This window comes from Anas acuta, chromosome 1, assembly GCF_963932015.1.
Source record: "Anas acuta chromosome 1, bAnaAcu1.1, whole genome shotgun sequence".
NCBI lineage: Eukaryota > Metazoa > Chordata > Aves > Anseriformes > Anatidae > Anas > Anas acuta.
In genome coordinates, this window is record NC_088979.1 from 195,871,354 (window position 1) to 195,889,081 (window position 17,728).

The 17,728-nt window shown below is 35.9% G+C and overlaps 1 protein-coding gene across 3 annotated transcripts in view; it reads right to left on the minus strand.

Annotated features, from left to right (window-relative positions):
- The window catches only part of SEMA3A (semaphorin 3A), a 339,984-nt gene that overhangs the window by 15,553 nt on the left and 306,703 nt on the right, over positions 1–17,728 (minus strand). For all 3 annotated transcript variants that reach the window (XM_068669962.1, XM_068669961.1, XM_068669960.1), the window contains 3 exons: positions 12,472–12,691; positions 7,428–7,519; positions 4,571–4,612 (listed from right to left, as the gene is read on the minus strand). In XM_068669962.1, the coding sequence (XP_068526063.1) occupies positions 4,571–4,612; positions 7,428–7,519; positions 12,472–12,691 (354 nt within the window). The remainder of the gene's footprint in view (positions 1–4,570; positions 4,613–7,427; positions 7,520–12,471; positions 12,692–17,728) is intronic.

Below are 17,728 nucleotides of genomic sequence, written 5' to 3' on the forward strand. Positions count from 1 at the left end.
ATAAAGTTGCAAATTACCAAGTTTTTTTTTGCTAGGAAAGCCTAAAATATTTACTGTAAAACAACAAATGCAATAAAGGATTGAGATCCTGTTATACACTAAAGGAATGAGAATTGTCCTCTGGTTAAAATATCAAATAGGAATGACTGATTTTTTAAAGGAAACTCTCAGTGGCTTCTCTAAGAAGAAAAAATAATATTGTATTTTTTTCTTTTCTTTCCTTGTATTCAGATCCCCTTACTGGATAGTGCTACAATCAGTGACAGAAAACAATGAAAAATATTACTGTGGTTTTCATTTTAAAAAATAAATAAATAAATAAATAAGCAGCTTTCACTTCCATTTCCTATATAAGACTTAGATTTGTGTATGTGCAGGGGGACTTCTAAAGTAAATTATTTTAGACAGATGCTGATATATTTCATCTTGGAAGTTCTGCCATGCATGCACTTCTTTGCATGCTAGTAATTCTGATTTTTCATACTCTTTTCTGCAGGTCACACATTTTCATTAAAACATATATTTAATGAGGGAAGATGGCATACTTATATTTGGATAAAAAACAATGTTGAATGAAAGATGGAGTTCAAAGGTAGAGAGGAGCTGCAAAAGAAAAAAGTGACGCAAACAAAATGAGGTACCATTTGTAGCGTGTCACAATAGAAAATCTTGTCTCTCTCAGTTTGCTCTTTGATATCAAATTCAGGTGGTCCATTTGGGAGGCTGGTCCCAAGAGAGGCATGAGGAAACAACTACTAAACCCATATGAAAGTCCAGACATATTTCAGCTTAACACTAATTCACAAAGCAAACAAGTATGAGTGTAGTAAGCAAATACACTTAATTCTGAGATACTAAACTAGGATAAAACAAAATAAATGGATATATAAAAATAGCATGGTGTAATCCTTCTGTTTTGAAAACACTGACACTTTTCTATCAAAAGCTGTCCAGCACCCATGATGGAGCAATTAACACTTCTCTTTTGAGTCACTCCAACAAATCCCACCAAGAAAATGCATATTCGTATTCATTTTTTCTGTCTTAGAAAATATATCTGGTATGAAAAAATAGGTTTTCAAGAAATATCAAAATTCTTTATCTCCTGCATTGGGATGTCCCAGAGGTACCAATTCCAGGAAATTCAGGGATGGAAGGTGGCTGAGATTACCTATTTATTGTAAATGATGAGCACTGGATACCAGGAGACAGAAAACTGAAAGCGTTCAAAGAAGGTGTTAAATTATTTGAGAGAGACAGCAGTTTGGCAGTTTTTACAGACATATGAACTATAACAGAAACATCCCTTGCCTTCATGTAAACATCAGTAGTTTTTCAAGGAAAATATGTCAAGGAGAAATATCCAAAAGAAAATTCACCAATAAATTGAAAACTAAGCCCTATTTAAGCAGCTGCTTCCATCCATTATAGTACCGTAGCTGGGCTGTAAAGCCACGCTCTTCTGGGCAACAATCTCTGACCACTCATATCTCTCCACAAAGCCTTCATTGTACGTAGCAGTCCCCAGCTAGTGTATCCTTGAGCAGCAGATGACAGGCAACAGACATGAAGGGCTGATTTTCTTTAACTTAAGTCACTTAATGAAGTTCCCAGCTTAGGGGTACATTCTGCAGTAAAAAGAGCAGCAATTCAAATCATAGGTGACCTAATCATTTCTCGGGGGATGCCTTTTCTCTTTACTGATTATAGAGGCAGCATAGGTCAAATTAGAGCTTCACTTAAGTATCTTAAATGTCCAGATGGTATTGATCTGGGTCCTATGTAATTGAGGCATTCATATATATGTCTGTGTGTGTATGTGTGTGTGTAGCAATGTGTGTAGCCAATATAAAAATGAACCCAGAGAATGCATATGGGAAAATAAAGAAGTATGGTGTAATGGTTTCTTACACACCCCTGTAACCAATTTCATTTTGTAAAAAAGACCTCTCTAATTTCTAATAAATGTCTTTAGAATTAGAGAATTACCAGAAACACAGAAGAAAAAAAAGAAAAAAAAAAAAAAAAAAGAGGCCAGAATAGGGTTACTTAAAATCTCTATTCCTTGTAAGTAAGTTCATAAAGTTCAGTCACTGAACTATAGCATGTGTTTTAGGTGCCACACAGCCTGAAGGCTGCTGATCTGTTTGCTGCTCTTCTGATCATATTTTTAGACTCCAGCTGGTGATCATTATTCTGGACACTAATAATATATAAATCCAGGCAGTAAGAAATTCAGAAAGTAGTAATAGAATGTTTTGCATCAATGGTCTGACTTTCTTTTGCCATACACAGACAAACTACTTCTTGGGCAAAAAGTGTCTCCCAAGTGGTTTTTAATTTAATTAATCATCTGATTAACAGATCAAACTAGAGAGAAATAATAATAATAATAATAATAATAATTCCTCTAAAAATCCTTGCGTAAGTATCATTACTCCAGAGAAGCTGGGAAGACTAGACTAACATTTTAAGCAATCCAATGATTTCTCTGCTGTATTGTGCTTCCCAAAATCTTTCCCTAGCATTTGGAGGAAGAGATAGCTGAGAATTTTGCATTTGCAATTAAAAAAGAAAAATACTTATAATAATTTTAAAAATTGAATGTCAAATAGAAGAACTTAGGAAGAATTTTAAAAATGAGGTACCATGTACCATGCTTTTATAGTTAAGATAAAAGAATTGTAGTGATGAAAATAAAATAAAGTGATGTCCTTAAATGTATTCAATAGGACCTGCTGTTTTTACTGTTTGCATTTCATGCTTCTGCTTTCTACACTGCATGAAGTTATAGTGCTGTTTATATGAAAAACACTGTGATTATCAGAACACGAGTACGTGTTTGAACTGTAAAACTACAGTATTTTGAAAACCTAAATATAAAATGGAAACATGTTGCCAAATACTTATTTGATACAGAGACACATTGCCAAAAGCTTGTCATACTGTATCATAATTCTGTCATTTTATCCTGAGGCTCGTTGATTTTTCATGAGCTTAACTGTGCCTGATTAACTTGTGTTTTATGTTCTTTTTTAGCTTTAAACAATTTTAGTAGTGTACATTTGTTTTCAAAAGACCCAGGGAAAATCATAATCTCTCCTGAATAACTAAAGACGCTTTGAAGAAGAGATTGTACTAAAATATATGTCTCATTATCAAATATGATTGGCTGCTTTAAGGGAATGTACTTATAAAAATAATCCAAAGCAGAACATTTTGGTATGAAGTGAACACATATACAACTTGACAGGTTTGTTTTTAAATATCTCAGTATTCAATGGCACTTTTTTTGTGTGTGTGTGTCCTGCCATTTTTGTTGTTTTAGGTGATAAACTATGTCAGAAAAGTGGCCCCAAACAAAATGTTTTCTGTCAAATACACGAATGCTTTCAGACAACTTTCCTACATACAGTGAATTCAACTTCTGTTTAATAGTGAACAGAGAATTAAATTAACTAAATCTTATTTAGAATACATACATCTTTCAGTGCACATAAACCTGCAAGTAATACCAAATCTCCTTTTTACTGAGAATGACATTCATGGAAAAATTAATGAGTGTGAACAAGTCACTGGTATTTGCACAACATTTAATTTACATACTTATTTATTTTGAACTGAAGCAATGCATATCTATTTTAAATAGACTAAGTAGCCCCGGTAGACTCTCACAGTCTGCAATGATCAGTATCTTAAGGGCTTTCTGATGCAGAAACAACATTGTTATCCTTACTGCTCCTTGGTACATTCTCCCATCAGTGGTTCTAATTCCTTTTTGCATCCACCAAAGGATTTGCAAAATTGTGTGCCATGGTCATTTTGAGAGAGTGTGTTGTGTCAAAAGGTATCTTCTTTTGCGTATTTTACAGAGCTGTCTGATTAGCCTCTGAGGGAAAGGAACACCATGCAATTCATGATTTTACCATGCTGTATTGTCCTTAGCATCACATCCCTGCCTGTTTGTAAACTACACCATTTTAGAGACTGAAAAGTCTTTACTTATTTTGTGTCTCTTCACAGAGACCATTCTGCACTTTGTTCATCCTAGGGCTTCTTCATATTCCACTACCTCTTTTCTGCTGGGATCAGAAGTGGTTCTGGTAATAATCTCTTCTGGTGATACTTTCTTCCAACATTACTTCCATGCCTAACTAGAGCCAGGGATCTCTGTCATGTGAATTGAATTTCCATTTATAACATTGGCTTTGGTAGAATTTGCTACCAACGCTACAGAGTAGAACTGGTTCCATTAAAGCAAGGGAACAAGTTTGGTCACTCCTTTAGAACAGTTTCTCTGTCATGAGATTTAATATGTGGAATTTTTTCTTGAGATCCTCCAGCTGGTTAGTTTGTGTTTAGTTTCCACCTTACCAGTAAGTACCACAAACTAGGATTTTCCTTTCACCTTTGCATGTCACATTTTCCTGAGAAACTACTGATGTTTATGTAAAGGCATGGGGTGCTGCTGCTGTAATTAATATACCCCTACTGACTGCCAAGTTACTGTCTCTAAAAGACAGAGGACAATAAATATTTAAAAGTGATTTAAAGTTTGTGCATATAGTACCTGTTTTGTGGAAATCTTCATTGCTGAAATAACAGTGGGTTCCTGGGGAGGGGGGAAAGAGTTAAAATATAAAATGAGCTCTATAAATACAGAAGTTCTGGTAGAACACTATTTGACTAAGTTAGAAAACCTGAAATTAAACTAGACATTCTTTAGTAATGGTCCTTCTTGCTGTCTTTTGCAGTGGATTATTTTCGAGTTATAAGTGAATTAGAATGTGTGTACATATCTCTCACGTTATGTTTATTGTAGACATATAGTTTTACATCATTGTTACCATTTCAAAGTGATTACTTTGTTACTAGTTTCACATTTTGAAATTAAATTAATCTTTTAATATTAAAGCTGCATTTAAGTAACCTCCTAGAAAATATAAAAATAATGTCTAAAACAAAATATATAGATACTACATATTTAAGATTATAACACTGAAATAAATAATACTTTTTAACCATATAAATGTGAAAAAAAAATCTGCAAAATCTTTTCTTGTAAAAACAAACTATAATCACAAGCATAATCTTGTTGACTGCGCTGCACTATTCACATGAATCAAAAAAAAAAGTTCTTCATATTTACAGAATTCAGAATGAAAACATTCAAGAAGTTTTGTTTATTGTTTGTTTGTTTGTTTCCCATGCTGGCATATCCATTATTTAATCAACCAAATGGGTCACTAGGAGAGTTATTCCTCTCTTGGCTGTATCTACTCTTAATTACATTTATCTGTATCAGACCACTATCTACTTTCTTATATAACAGACTGTAGCAAATATTTAATAGAGAAAGTATATTTAGATCTGATTAAAGGTATATTATTTATATGTTTTAGGCCCAGCTGCTTGAATGGATTTTCTCCAGAGAGTAAAAATGGCATCAATTTGTTATGAAGTCTGCAAGTCAGTTCTGTATGCACTTCATTCCATCTGAAAATTTACTAATGATCTCATGCATCATGGTTTTGGTTATGTAAAATAATAAAGTACTTATTAAGCTTTCACACTTATGTAGCTTTCAACTTGCTTATCCTGAGAGAATTTGGTATGGTTCAGTGGATGTTAAGCATGTGGACCTGCATTACCAAATGGGTTAATATACCTTATATTAAAAAGCATCAATTAAGTATAACATTTGAATGAAAATTGAACTCATTGGTTTGTTTGCTCAGCTGTTCAGAGAAATATTGCACAAATGGGGTTAAAAGAGACATTTGTTATCAATGTAAAAGATATGGAAGTCGTTCAGATTGGTGGAATTATAAATGAAAAGCATTGTACTCAGGACATTGCTGTTTAAGCAACAAAATCCATTCTTTTTGATGCACTTAAGGTATACTTAGAATCTATTGAAAATGTATTACAAAATATATTGAAAGATATTTGATCCTATGCACACAAATTCTGCTTATTACACTGCAGTATGTTAATGCCCTCTTTAAGTCTTAAATGTATGCCAAAGGAGATAAATGAGCTTTCAAGTAAATCTGAACACCAAAATCTCTTTGTGCAACGAATAAATACATAAATAAAATAAAATACTAAATTTGAATTTGCCATTTTCCATAGCACTTCTGTAAAGTCTTTTTGAAAGAAAACTTTCATTCCATTTATTTCCTTTCCTTTACTTTTATATTTATCTGATCTCCTTTAGCTTGGCACTTTCTACTTGATTTGGGGAAGAGACTTCTACATTATCAACAATTGCCAAATTACCCTGCATTAATGTAGTGACTTTTACATGTATAAGACAGACAGCTGGGAACCACAAATTACTTGCTTCATTTTCTTCTCATAGTTTCTACTTTATTTTCAGCTGAAAGAAAAAGAAAAAGGGGGGCAAGAAAAAAAAAAAAAAAAAGGAAAAAAAAAAGCCCTCAGGAATTAAAAAAAAAAAAAAAGTGGACCTTAAAAACAAAGATATCAATTTTTCAGGGCTCAAAATAGTGGTCTCTGTTCTGCCCTTGGCAGAACATCTGCAGGGACACCATGTGATAAGGGCTTTAAGGGCTTGCCCACCATGTACACATCATCCTCATGCCATCACATGAACTTGGTGCTCCTGTACAGGTAACAGCCCCTCAAAAGTCTGTGGAATGTTAAATAGTGCCGTAAAACAGCACAGACAAAAAGTAAGTGATTTGTTGTTGTGTACAAAATAGAGACGGCCCTGGGATCTGTCTGGAAAGTGTTTGAAAGGTTTTCTTGGCTTCCACTAGTGGGAGTGCCTATAAAGATGCTGTATTTTTTTAGGTGGCCCAGACAGAAAAACTAGAAGAGATTCATTTTCATGAAAAGTGTTAACAATTAGGGAATGTTCACGGTGTCGTGTGTCAAACACTGAAAACAAGGGTCTCAAGTCATTTTTGAAAACATGAACACTTTCTTTGTTTCTGAGATTATTAAGAATAAGAAAACTGCGCAGCTCAATGTTTTTCATAAGAGTTATGTTATGCGATAATCTAAATAGTGTTTAACTATTAAATAAGAGTTTAGACTTCTACACAATTCTTGTATTGTGGGAGAAAAGAGATGAAAGAGACAGGCATTATTGCCAAACTTCCACATATACTTATCTAAGTACAGCATGTAATATCTCTCAGATTCATAGATACTCATTTACATTTTAAACCACAAAACAAGAGGCTAGAATAACTTTTTTTTTTTTTTTTTATATATCGTTAACCTCCAGCTAACACTGAAAGTTCCAAGGTTTATTTTGACTAGTGTCTGGGTTTGTAAATGGCAAGCTAATTAGAGGGGTATGCCAGGCTATCTCTTGGCTAGATTGCAAGAAGTTCAGTTTGCAGCTGTCCACAGAGAAATCTACAACTTGACACTTGAAATTTAGCTGCACTTACCCGAAAGACTGTCATTTCTTCCAGCAAGACTTCCTCTAATTCGTGCCAAGTCTCCTTAGGAATTGAAACCACTTTAAGAACTGTTCCAATATCTTGAAAAGGAAAAAAAAAAAAAAAGTTTTCAGGTGTTTAAGAAGCCTACTTCTGTATGTATCAGAGTAATCATAGGCTCTTATATGTACTTTTGTATCACATACTAACTGCTATTAAGAAAGAAAGAAAGAAAGAAAGAAAGAAAGAAAGAAAGAAAGAAAGAAAGAAAGAAAGAAAGAAAGAAAGAAAGAAAGAAAGAAAGAAAGAAAGAAAGAAAGAAAGAAAAGGAAGGAAGGAAGGAAGAATTTCTGTAGTTTTTTTTTTTTTTTTTAATATCAAGATTCAACAAAATCAACAAGAAGAGAAATACTACTTTAACTATTAAAGAATGAGCAGGACTGAAATACTATTTAAATGACAGTATAAAATGACAGATGTTTCAGTCACTTAATTGAGGAAGGAAATGCAGTAAATTTACTCAGCCATGTTTTATTGTCCATTTTGAAGTATGATGTTTGTCATTCTTAAAATGCAAGTGAAGATGTTGTCAGAAGGCTCAGTATGGATATAAAAACATCTGGACAAATGTTGCTAGATAGATGAAGCTGTTAGATCTCTTAAGTACATATGATCTTCCCTGTGTCAAACAAAGTACCTAAGATATATAAGCCCCTTAAGGCGTCTATATTACTCTGTGTATTTTAGGTGAGGGGTAAAAAGCAATCAACTTGTATCTTCCGTTTTAGCAATAGGTGTGTGCCAGTATTTTAGCACTATATCCATTTACATTCTTGGGAGGGGAGGGGGGTTGCAAGTGGCTTTAAACTGCACAATGCCAAGACTTGAAATTCCCAGAAACCAGGGGGAAAAAAATGATTTAATCACTGCAGACTCTGAAATGGCAATAACTCTGGATGCAACTTTTCTTTTTAACCAATCAAATGTAGTACCATGTAAATATAGGAATAACACGACATCCCTAAGGACATTTATTAATAGTTTATGAAAATACAAGGTATATTAAAATGGATAATATTCTCAAAATAACAGAACTATAAAGATCAGCATTAAATTATAATTAAAACAAGCATTAAATTATAAAAACAAAAAGTCAAAACATAATTTATATATATATATATATATATATATGTTGAAACTTCTAATGAAGAAGATGACAACTCACTTCAAAACTGAAAAATACAGGTGAAACTGAAACATATTTCATAGTGTGAAAATGTTATTTTTTAAGTTAAGCATCTTAAAAGCAAATGATCTAGTGAGAAAATTCTGGTATTTCAACTTCTTTATATGAAATTTTATATTTTTAAAAGTTTAGAAAATATATTTTTTTTCCTACAAAATATCTGCATCACTGTTTTCTTTCATTAGTCACAAATTCATAGTTTTTGTTTTAAAAGAAAAGAAAACAGTTCTTTCTAAATTAATATCTAGTTAGCTTTATTTAGGTAGCTACATGTACAAATTAAGCTAGAAAAGATATTAGATAAGTTGTTTTTGGAAGCGGTTTTCATTATGGTTACTACTACAAAATTAATACATTTAATTCAAGAAGCAGTGAGAACACTACAGAACAAATGCAACATGAACTTTAAAACAAGAAGTAAAACCTACAACAATTAATGCAGAACAACAGATAATTTAGCATTAGTTATATTTGTAATATAATGGTTGAGTTCATTTCCTTAATTATCTTGATAATTTGATGACTGTGGTTTTGAGGAAAATACATGGGTAAAAGAGAGAACTGTGATCTAATAACTATGACAGTACAGTGCAGTAATTTATCATGGTTGTATTCTGTGTTGGGCTATGTCTGTCCTCAGTCACAGTCCATCAAATTCCATATTCTAGAAATATAGGGGCATTTTTGAAGAAACAGCACAATTGATATTGTGAACCTGAGTGGGGCACTGAGTAGACATGAGTTCCCAACAAAATGTTTCAAAAAGAAATCTGTGTTTTAACTGAATTTTACGACAATTACTATCACTTGATGCCAGAGAAAGCCTCTGAGGCCAAAAGTAATCACTATGGAAACTCTGGTCAGGCCAAAGGTACCGAAGTGGAGCTTTATCTCAGTTCTAGATCAGGTTTTACAGAGTAGAGTTTCAAACAATTTCACACAAATGGAATCAGGCTTCTCCTTTAGGATCGATAGGCTCTGCTGAGTAAGATAAGATTACTGTTATTAATTTGCTTTACTGACAGATGTACCTTGACTGTGCCAAATGATCCTAAACATCAGACATTCAGGATATGCATTAAGTGCGTATCTTAAATCCTGGTGTTTTTTTGTTTTTTTTTTTTTTCTCCTGATATAATTTCAAGCATTCCGATATGATTTTTTTCCACTGTGAAACACTCTGGTGCAATCACAGTGGGAAAGAAACTGTTTGACTGAAGATTTCACCCACAGGAAAGGAAAATGTGACCACACTGGATGCCTATTAATTATGTTGTGTTCAATTATCATCAGTTATTCAATGGAAAGAAAAGAAAAAAAAAATCCTCGACATACTGAAGTTCAGCAGCATGAAGGAATAATGCAGATTGCTGCAACAGCAATGGAAAAATACAGATAAATTTATCTAATCTGATGGGACAGACCTGAACAGAAAAATCCAGTCATGTCCCAGAGAGCTTAATTCTGGTTTTGTCATAGGTCATCAGGTAGGAAATTGCACTGTGACTAGGATTCCTAAGCTACTCCCCAGTTTGCTCTTTGCTTGGGGAAGATGTAGTATGTGCTGATTGTGTATCTGTTTTTGCTTTCTTTTACTTTGACCAGCCAGCTCAATGCAGCTCAGTGCAGTTTTGTGGCAACAAGCCAGACAGGGCCTTAGTTCTTCCTTTCTTATTTTGCCCCTGCATGGAAGATGCCTGTCTGAAAACTGCAGTAAGGACAGTTTTCTCAGAGCACTGTAGAGTATCTTTTAAGCACCAGCTCCAAGCACAGGTGTTTTAACACCAATTCTTATCTCATTAGGGATAAGACCTCCTCCTGGAATAACCTTCTCCTGGAAAAAGAACAAATATATTGACAATGGTAGTATTTCCAGATGCATTAACACTCACAAAACTGTATTTTTGGTGCTGAAACCTCTTTTGGCAAGTGCAAGCAATAACCTTTCAATATTTTTCTTGCAGTTTTGGGGCACAAATAGCATCACAAAACTGTATGGGATGCAGAACACTCACCACACAGCTGAGTATTAATGGTTTAGAGAACTGAGTGTCTGAATTTCCAAATCAAATGTAAAAGCTAGAGATTGAGGCTTCTTCAGAGGGAGACTTCACCTGACTGATTTAGATAAAAACCACCATATATAATGATAACTGTCTAAAAGTTGTGTCTCAGGTTTAAGCAAGTCTTCCTGTACTGCCTGAAAACAGACAGGAACTTCTACATAACTGTTTGTGTTACTCTAATAGAAGTCTTGAAGAAAGCACAAAGAACCTCTTTCTGGAAATACTTATCTTTCTCACTTGCAGAAATCAAGGCATCTTTTTTAGACTGAATGCCAAATCTTGGTGAGATAACTACCACCTCCAGAGGTAGACATAAATCAGCTCATTATGTTTGTTCTACATCCTACCCTAGATGCTGAATGGATTGTTTCCTTCTGCCAGAGCCAAGGGGAGTACTGTCATTAATATTTTTGTGGGCTGAATCAGGTCATAGAAGACTTGTTGAAAGGTACAAAACTGCCAATTGTAGATTGCATTAAACCATTTAGTGCGTGATGGAAAATATGTGTTGTGTAAAATCATATGAAACTACTTTTCAGTGTTTTATGCAAGAAAATATTGTAACACTGATATCTAATAACTCAGTTCACAGCTTTAAAGCACTAGACTTTTTTTCTGCAAAGCTACACTTCCTGAAGTAAATGTTCTGAATTGCTACACATGCAGTGTGTTTTGTACACAAAGTTTCATCAGCTCTCAGTTTTCCTCATAATATATTTCAGACATCAACATGAAAGAGACCTTGAAATTTATTGCTCTGGAAATCTGACCCCAGGTCTAGAGAACCAGAACTGTAGGCAAGTCAGAAATTGGACTGTTATAAAACAGAGCCAGACAGATATTTTTTTTTCAGTCCAAAGCTGAAAAGAAGCGGTTGATGTGGGGTTGTTTTGGTTTGAATTCATGATGTCAATGGCTAATTATTAACAAAAGTTTAAAATGCTTTTGTTGAACATAACTGAAACAACAGAAAACTAATACGAAATCTTCAAAGACAAAGAATCAGATCCACCAACTGCTAATCATCATAGGCCTTCTGAAGCTAGTGAACTAAGGTAAATGCATATCGGCTAATTTCTGGTCATTGTTATTTCTTGTTATTACTTTTCTGGGAAAATTCTCTTTCCCAAGTGCGTATTTCCACTTTGGATGCAATGCCTAGTCTGCTTCATTCTGCAGCACTTCCGAAAAGTGCCATGTTTCTATCTGAATCTTCTTAAAACATGTCTTATGTGCCAGTTATCTGAATCTTAGGTAAAATTATGTGCTCTTCTGGCTAAAGAACTGGACATCTTAAAGCAATACTTGAAATACTTGAAAGGCACACAAGACATTTCCCACACCTGGAAACTTGCTTCATTCATGTTAATATTTCTTATGATGTGCTTCAAAATGGGTACCTCAAAAACTCCATTTTAATACTAAATTATAATTAATAAGGTAAGATATTTCTAATAAAATTCCCTAATAACTGTAGTTGAAAAGAGAGTGGTTTGATCTTACTCCAGCTGGCAAAGGTCCTAAAGAATTAAGCTATGCAGGCCATGGCCTTAACCTGTAACAGCAAACGTATACAACAAAGGGCTCCCCACACACAGTTTTGAATCTTGCCCCAGATTTTCATGGGTAATCACTGGAACATAACTCAGTGTTTTATCTTTCAGAGTATGAAATTTTATCTGATCTATGCCTTTGTAATGTCTGGAAGAACACATAGTGTAGATTCAAGATTGGCACTCACCTGTGCCAATGAACATCACATCATATTGGCCATCTTCTGCGTCTACTCGATCTACTACTATCTGTGTGAACTGGTAATCTACATCTGTTTTGATCATGATTGGACGATTGTTGATAGGGAATACTGGGTTGTACATGGCTGGATGACTTCTTGCAAATGTTATAACTTCATCAGGAAGGTCCTTGGTGGAATCAAAGCCTCCAAATGTTTTGCTGGGACACTGGGAAAAGAAAAAAGAAAAAAAAAAAAAGGAGAAAAAATAAGTATTTTGCATTTTAATACTGAAGAGTAGAAAGATACTACCAATCCATTTCATCACAATCATCATATCTTCAGTTTATAATTAAGTGTGACAAGAAATCTAATTGTTTCATGACAGACAGCAAAAGTTGATTTTGCCACTAAAAGTCTCTATTTATTTTTTTTTTTAATTTTGGATTTAAAACAATATAGTTAACAGGATGTAAATGAACTTCATAAATCATTTTCGTTTCTACCATGCAGTGCAAATGGATTTTCACTCATTTACTGATTAGTGTTATTCTTTAATTGACAGAAAGAACAAACTCTGAATTTTATAAAATTGTTCAGTATAAAACAATCAGTTTCAGAATTTCCTTATCTGTACTGCAGATAATTAATCAGTTATGCTTTCAACTTAGTTTCAAAGCATTCTCTGCTGAAGTTGACTGGTTATCACAGAATTGCAGAATCACAGAATTGTAGGGGTTAGAAGGGATCAAGAGATTGTTGGGTCAACCTCTCTGCCAAAGCAGGTTCCCTAGAGCAGGTAGGCAACTAGACAGGCATCCAGAGAAGGAAACTCAACAACCATCCTGGGCAGCCTGTACTAGTGCTCCTGGAAATCAGTTTCTCTACTAGTAATCAAGCTCTGAAGTGCCAGGACAATAACCTGTTCTACTGACTTTATATTCATGATTGTCTTAATGAGTTTGAGTCATCAATTTAGTCCTGACAACATGGATCCTCTTACATTAAATTATCTCTACAGATATTCTAATGTGTGCAGTTAGCAAAGGGTTTGACTAATCTGACTAAATGTGACACATGCAGTATCAATGAGCTACACATTAAATAAATTAATTAATAAATTAAATAAATGAGCTACACATTAGGGTCCCTTTAACGTAAATGGAGAGAATAGACACAATTTATCCCAACTTAAATAAAACAGTAAGTTTAAAATAAATTCCTCTTTAAAATAAATAATCCCTTTGCCACTTTATACAGCTATGAGTGGGCCAACCAGTTTTGTCTCTGTAATCTGTGAAAAGCAGGAGGGTTTTGCTATCATTCTTCCAATGTGAGAAATTGGAAGAGGCTGAGAAAGGAAAAAGAGGTAAAACCATTGCTCTGGTATCCACAAAAATATTCCTTTACTTTCACCTACCTTATTTTCCCATGAGGAGACTCAAGGACTGTGGCTGATCACCACCATTTGTCCCTATCTCTTCTGTAAAATTTCTAAGTATTTTATGAACACTTAAAGGTTACTTTAAAATAACCATTTAGTAACGTATTAACACTGTTGAAAGGATGAAGAAAATGAGCCATAATTAGTCCAAAGATACCAAGAAGACAACTTACTGTACCTCATTACTAATCTTTCCACAAATACCTTTTAAAGATATCTAAGACTCTGAAAGACAATTGACAAGTATTGTAACTGCAGCATTTGAACCTGAAATACAAACAGGTGCCCTAGATAATTTGCCTTTATATGTACATATAGAGTATCTTCCAACTAAACTAAAAACCTAGAGGGCAACATCTTATTAAACAAGAATCCAGACATTTCAGGATGCTCAGCAGAAGAAATCAATTGCCTTTGCTATCACCTTGATCCAGATTATTAATAATTCATCAGAAATGAAATTAAAAAATCAATGTTATCAAGAAGAATAGCTGTTATACTCAACAAAATGATCCTTCAAGAGTGGACATGTAAAGTATAAATTGTCACTTTTTGGCATATTTGTTAGTAAGCAAATTCCAACAATGTCCATTACATAGGATGGAAGAGAGGGAGGATATTCGATTAATATATATGGATCATACTAAGCAGAAAACAAGTTAGTTATCCATTTTGTTATGTCAACATTTTAAAGCCTTTCTATTATTATATATTCTTTCTCTCTTGTGCTGAACTATTACTAAGATAAAATTAGATACGCTTTTTCTAATCATTGTCCAAACCATTGCCTGATTTTTTTTTAATTTCACACTTCAATTCTAAGTTTGCTTTGAATTTTGATTCATATTCTAACTGCAGTTCAATTCTAATTACTGAGATTAATTAGATGATGATTAACTAGATAACATAAATTATTCTATATAAAATTCTATAATAAAAAGACCTTATAGTGGTCTTCCAGCACATAAAGGGGGCTTAAAAGAGTAGTTGGAGAGGGACTCTTTGCCAGAGTGTGTAGAGATAGGACAAGGGGGAATGGTTTTAAACCAAAAGAGGGTAGATTTAGATTACATATAAGGAAGACTTTCTTCACTCTGAGGGTGGAAAGGCACTGAAACAGCTTGCCCAGAGAAGCTGTGGATGCCTCATCCCTGGAAGTGTTTAAGGCTAGGTTGGAGGGGGCTTTGGGCAACCTGATCTAGTGGGACGTGTCCCTGCCCATGACAGGGAGGTTGGAATTAGACAGTCTTTATTGTTCCTTCCAACCCAAACCACTCTGTGATTCTATGATCACCACACAAGAACTATATATTGTTAATTTATTTAACTTAACAATATTTAACTTTATATAATTTAATATTTAATAAAAATAAAATATAATTTAATATTTAGTATTAAATTATATTCTATAAATTATATTATATAAATATTTAATTTAACAATATATATTGTTAAGATTGCCACTTGCCGAGGCAATTGGCTCCAGGGCAGACATGTTCTGCAGCGGAGCGGACGATCGGGACAGGCAGGGTGAATTTTTCCGCTATCGAGCCCACTTGAGGGAGCCGTCAGGACCCGGCAGCCCTCGTGAGGGAGGCAAACGAGGCGTAGGCGGAGCCAGCAGCGCCCCCTCCTCGGCCATTCAAAAGCTGCCCCTAGGGAGTGTGGCGACAGGGTGTGGCGCATCAGAAAGGAGTGGTGAGGCAGTTTGCGCAGGCAGGGCGAGCAGGGAGGGCAGAGAGTTCCTCCACGCCCATACAAGCAACTCCTCTAATAGCAGTCTACTGCTAGCTAGGCTGCAATGGTCTCCACCAGGCACAGTGCTCTCTCTAGGAAGTCTGTACACACCCAGACTGACTACCCGCCCAAAAATGCAGCAATTCAGGTCTCTGGATGCAGGGAGTGTCTGAGCCTTTTGCTGCCATCTTCGGGAGGCAGAGAGACTGCGTGCATGAGGTGCAAGCAGGTGGATGACATGGTCCGCCTGGTGGCAGAACTCAAGGAGGAGGTCGAGAGGTTGAAGGATATCAGGGAGTGTGAGCAGCAGATAAACTTGTGGAGCAACTCCCTGCAGGGCCTGAAGGAGAGATACCGGGGTGAGACACCCCAATTGGGGGTGGACTCCCTTCCCTGTCGCTGTTGGGGACCTAGGAATTGAGGAGGAATACACACAGGTCCCTGCTCGACATCTCAGGTGATGCACCCCCCTGCTGGCTTCCCAAGTGCCCTTACACAACTCATTTGAGGCCCTGGAGTTTGAGAGACCGGTAGGAGAGGATGAGGTAGAAAGTCTACCCAGGAGGATGCCTAGGGCGAGGAAGTCAACTCAGGACTGCCTCCACCAAGAAAGAAAGAAGGGTGATTGTTGTAGGCGATTCCCTTCTTAGGGGAACAGAGGGCCCTATTTGTTGGCCAGACCCTACCCATAGGAAAGTCTGCTGCCTCCCTGAGGCCAGGGTCAGGGACATTGCCAGAAAGCTTCCCAGCCTGGTTCTCCCCTCTGACTGTTATCCTCTTTTGATAGTCCAGGCTGGCAGTGATGACATTGAAGAAAGAAGCCTGAAGACTATCAAACAGGACTTTAGGGGACTAGGACGGTTAGTGGATGGAGCGGCAGTGCAGGTAGTATTTTTGTCTATCCCTACGGTGGCAGGGAGGGGTACAGAGAGGACATGGAAAGCCCACCTGACAAACACATGGCTCAGAGACTGGTGCCAACACAGATTTTTTTTTTTGTTTGTTTGTTTTTTTGATAACGGGGCGCTTTACTCGGCACCTGGCCTGATGGCCACAGATGGGTCCCTGTCTCTAAGGGGAAAACAGATCATAGCCCAGGAGCTGGCGAGGCTCATTGAGAGGGCTTTAAACTAGGTAAGAAGGGAGACGGGGCTGAAACAAGGCTTGTTAGAACTGTGCCAGGAGTAACAATGGCGAGGCTGGAAGAGAAGGCAATGGCCAAACTGAAGTGCATCTACACTAATGCATGCAGCATGGGTAACAAACAGGAGGAGCTGGAAGCCATCTTGCAGCAGGCAGGCTACGACTTGGTTGCCATCACAGAAACGTGGTGGGACTGCTGCCATGACTGGAGTGCTGCAATGTCTGGCTATTGACTCTTCAGAAGGGACAGGCAGCACAGAAAGGGTGGTGATGTGGCTATTATATATTATAATAATATATATAATTATATAATAATATATATAATTATAATAATAAGTATATATTATATATTATATATTATATATTATATATTATATATTATATATTATATATTATATATTATATATTATATATTATATATTATATATTATATATTATATATTATATATTATATATTAGAGAGTGTTTTGATGTTGTGGAACTTGAGGCTGGGAATGATAAGGTTGAGTCCCTATGGGTTAGGATCGGTGGGAAGGCCAACAAGACAAGCATCTGTTACAGACCACCGAACCAGGATGAGGAGACGGATGAGGAGTTCTACAGGCACCTGACAGAAGTTGCAAAATCGTCAGTGGTTGTTCTCATGGGGGACTTCAACTTTCCAGACATATCCTGGAAGCACAACACAGCCCAAAGAAAACAGTCTAGGAGGTTTCTGGAGTGCATGGAAGATAGCTTCCTGACGCAGCTGGTTAGTGAGCCTACCAGGGGAGGTGCCCTGTTAGACCTTCTCTTCACAAACAGAGAAGGACTGGTGGGAGATGTGGTGGTTGGAAACTGTCTTGGGCAGAGTGAGCATTAAATGGTAGAGTTCCCTATTCTTGGCAAAGCCAGGAAGGGGACCAGTAAAACCGCTATATTGGACTTCCGGAGGGCTGACTT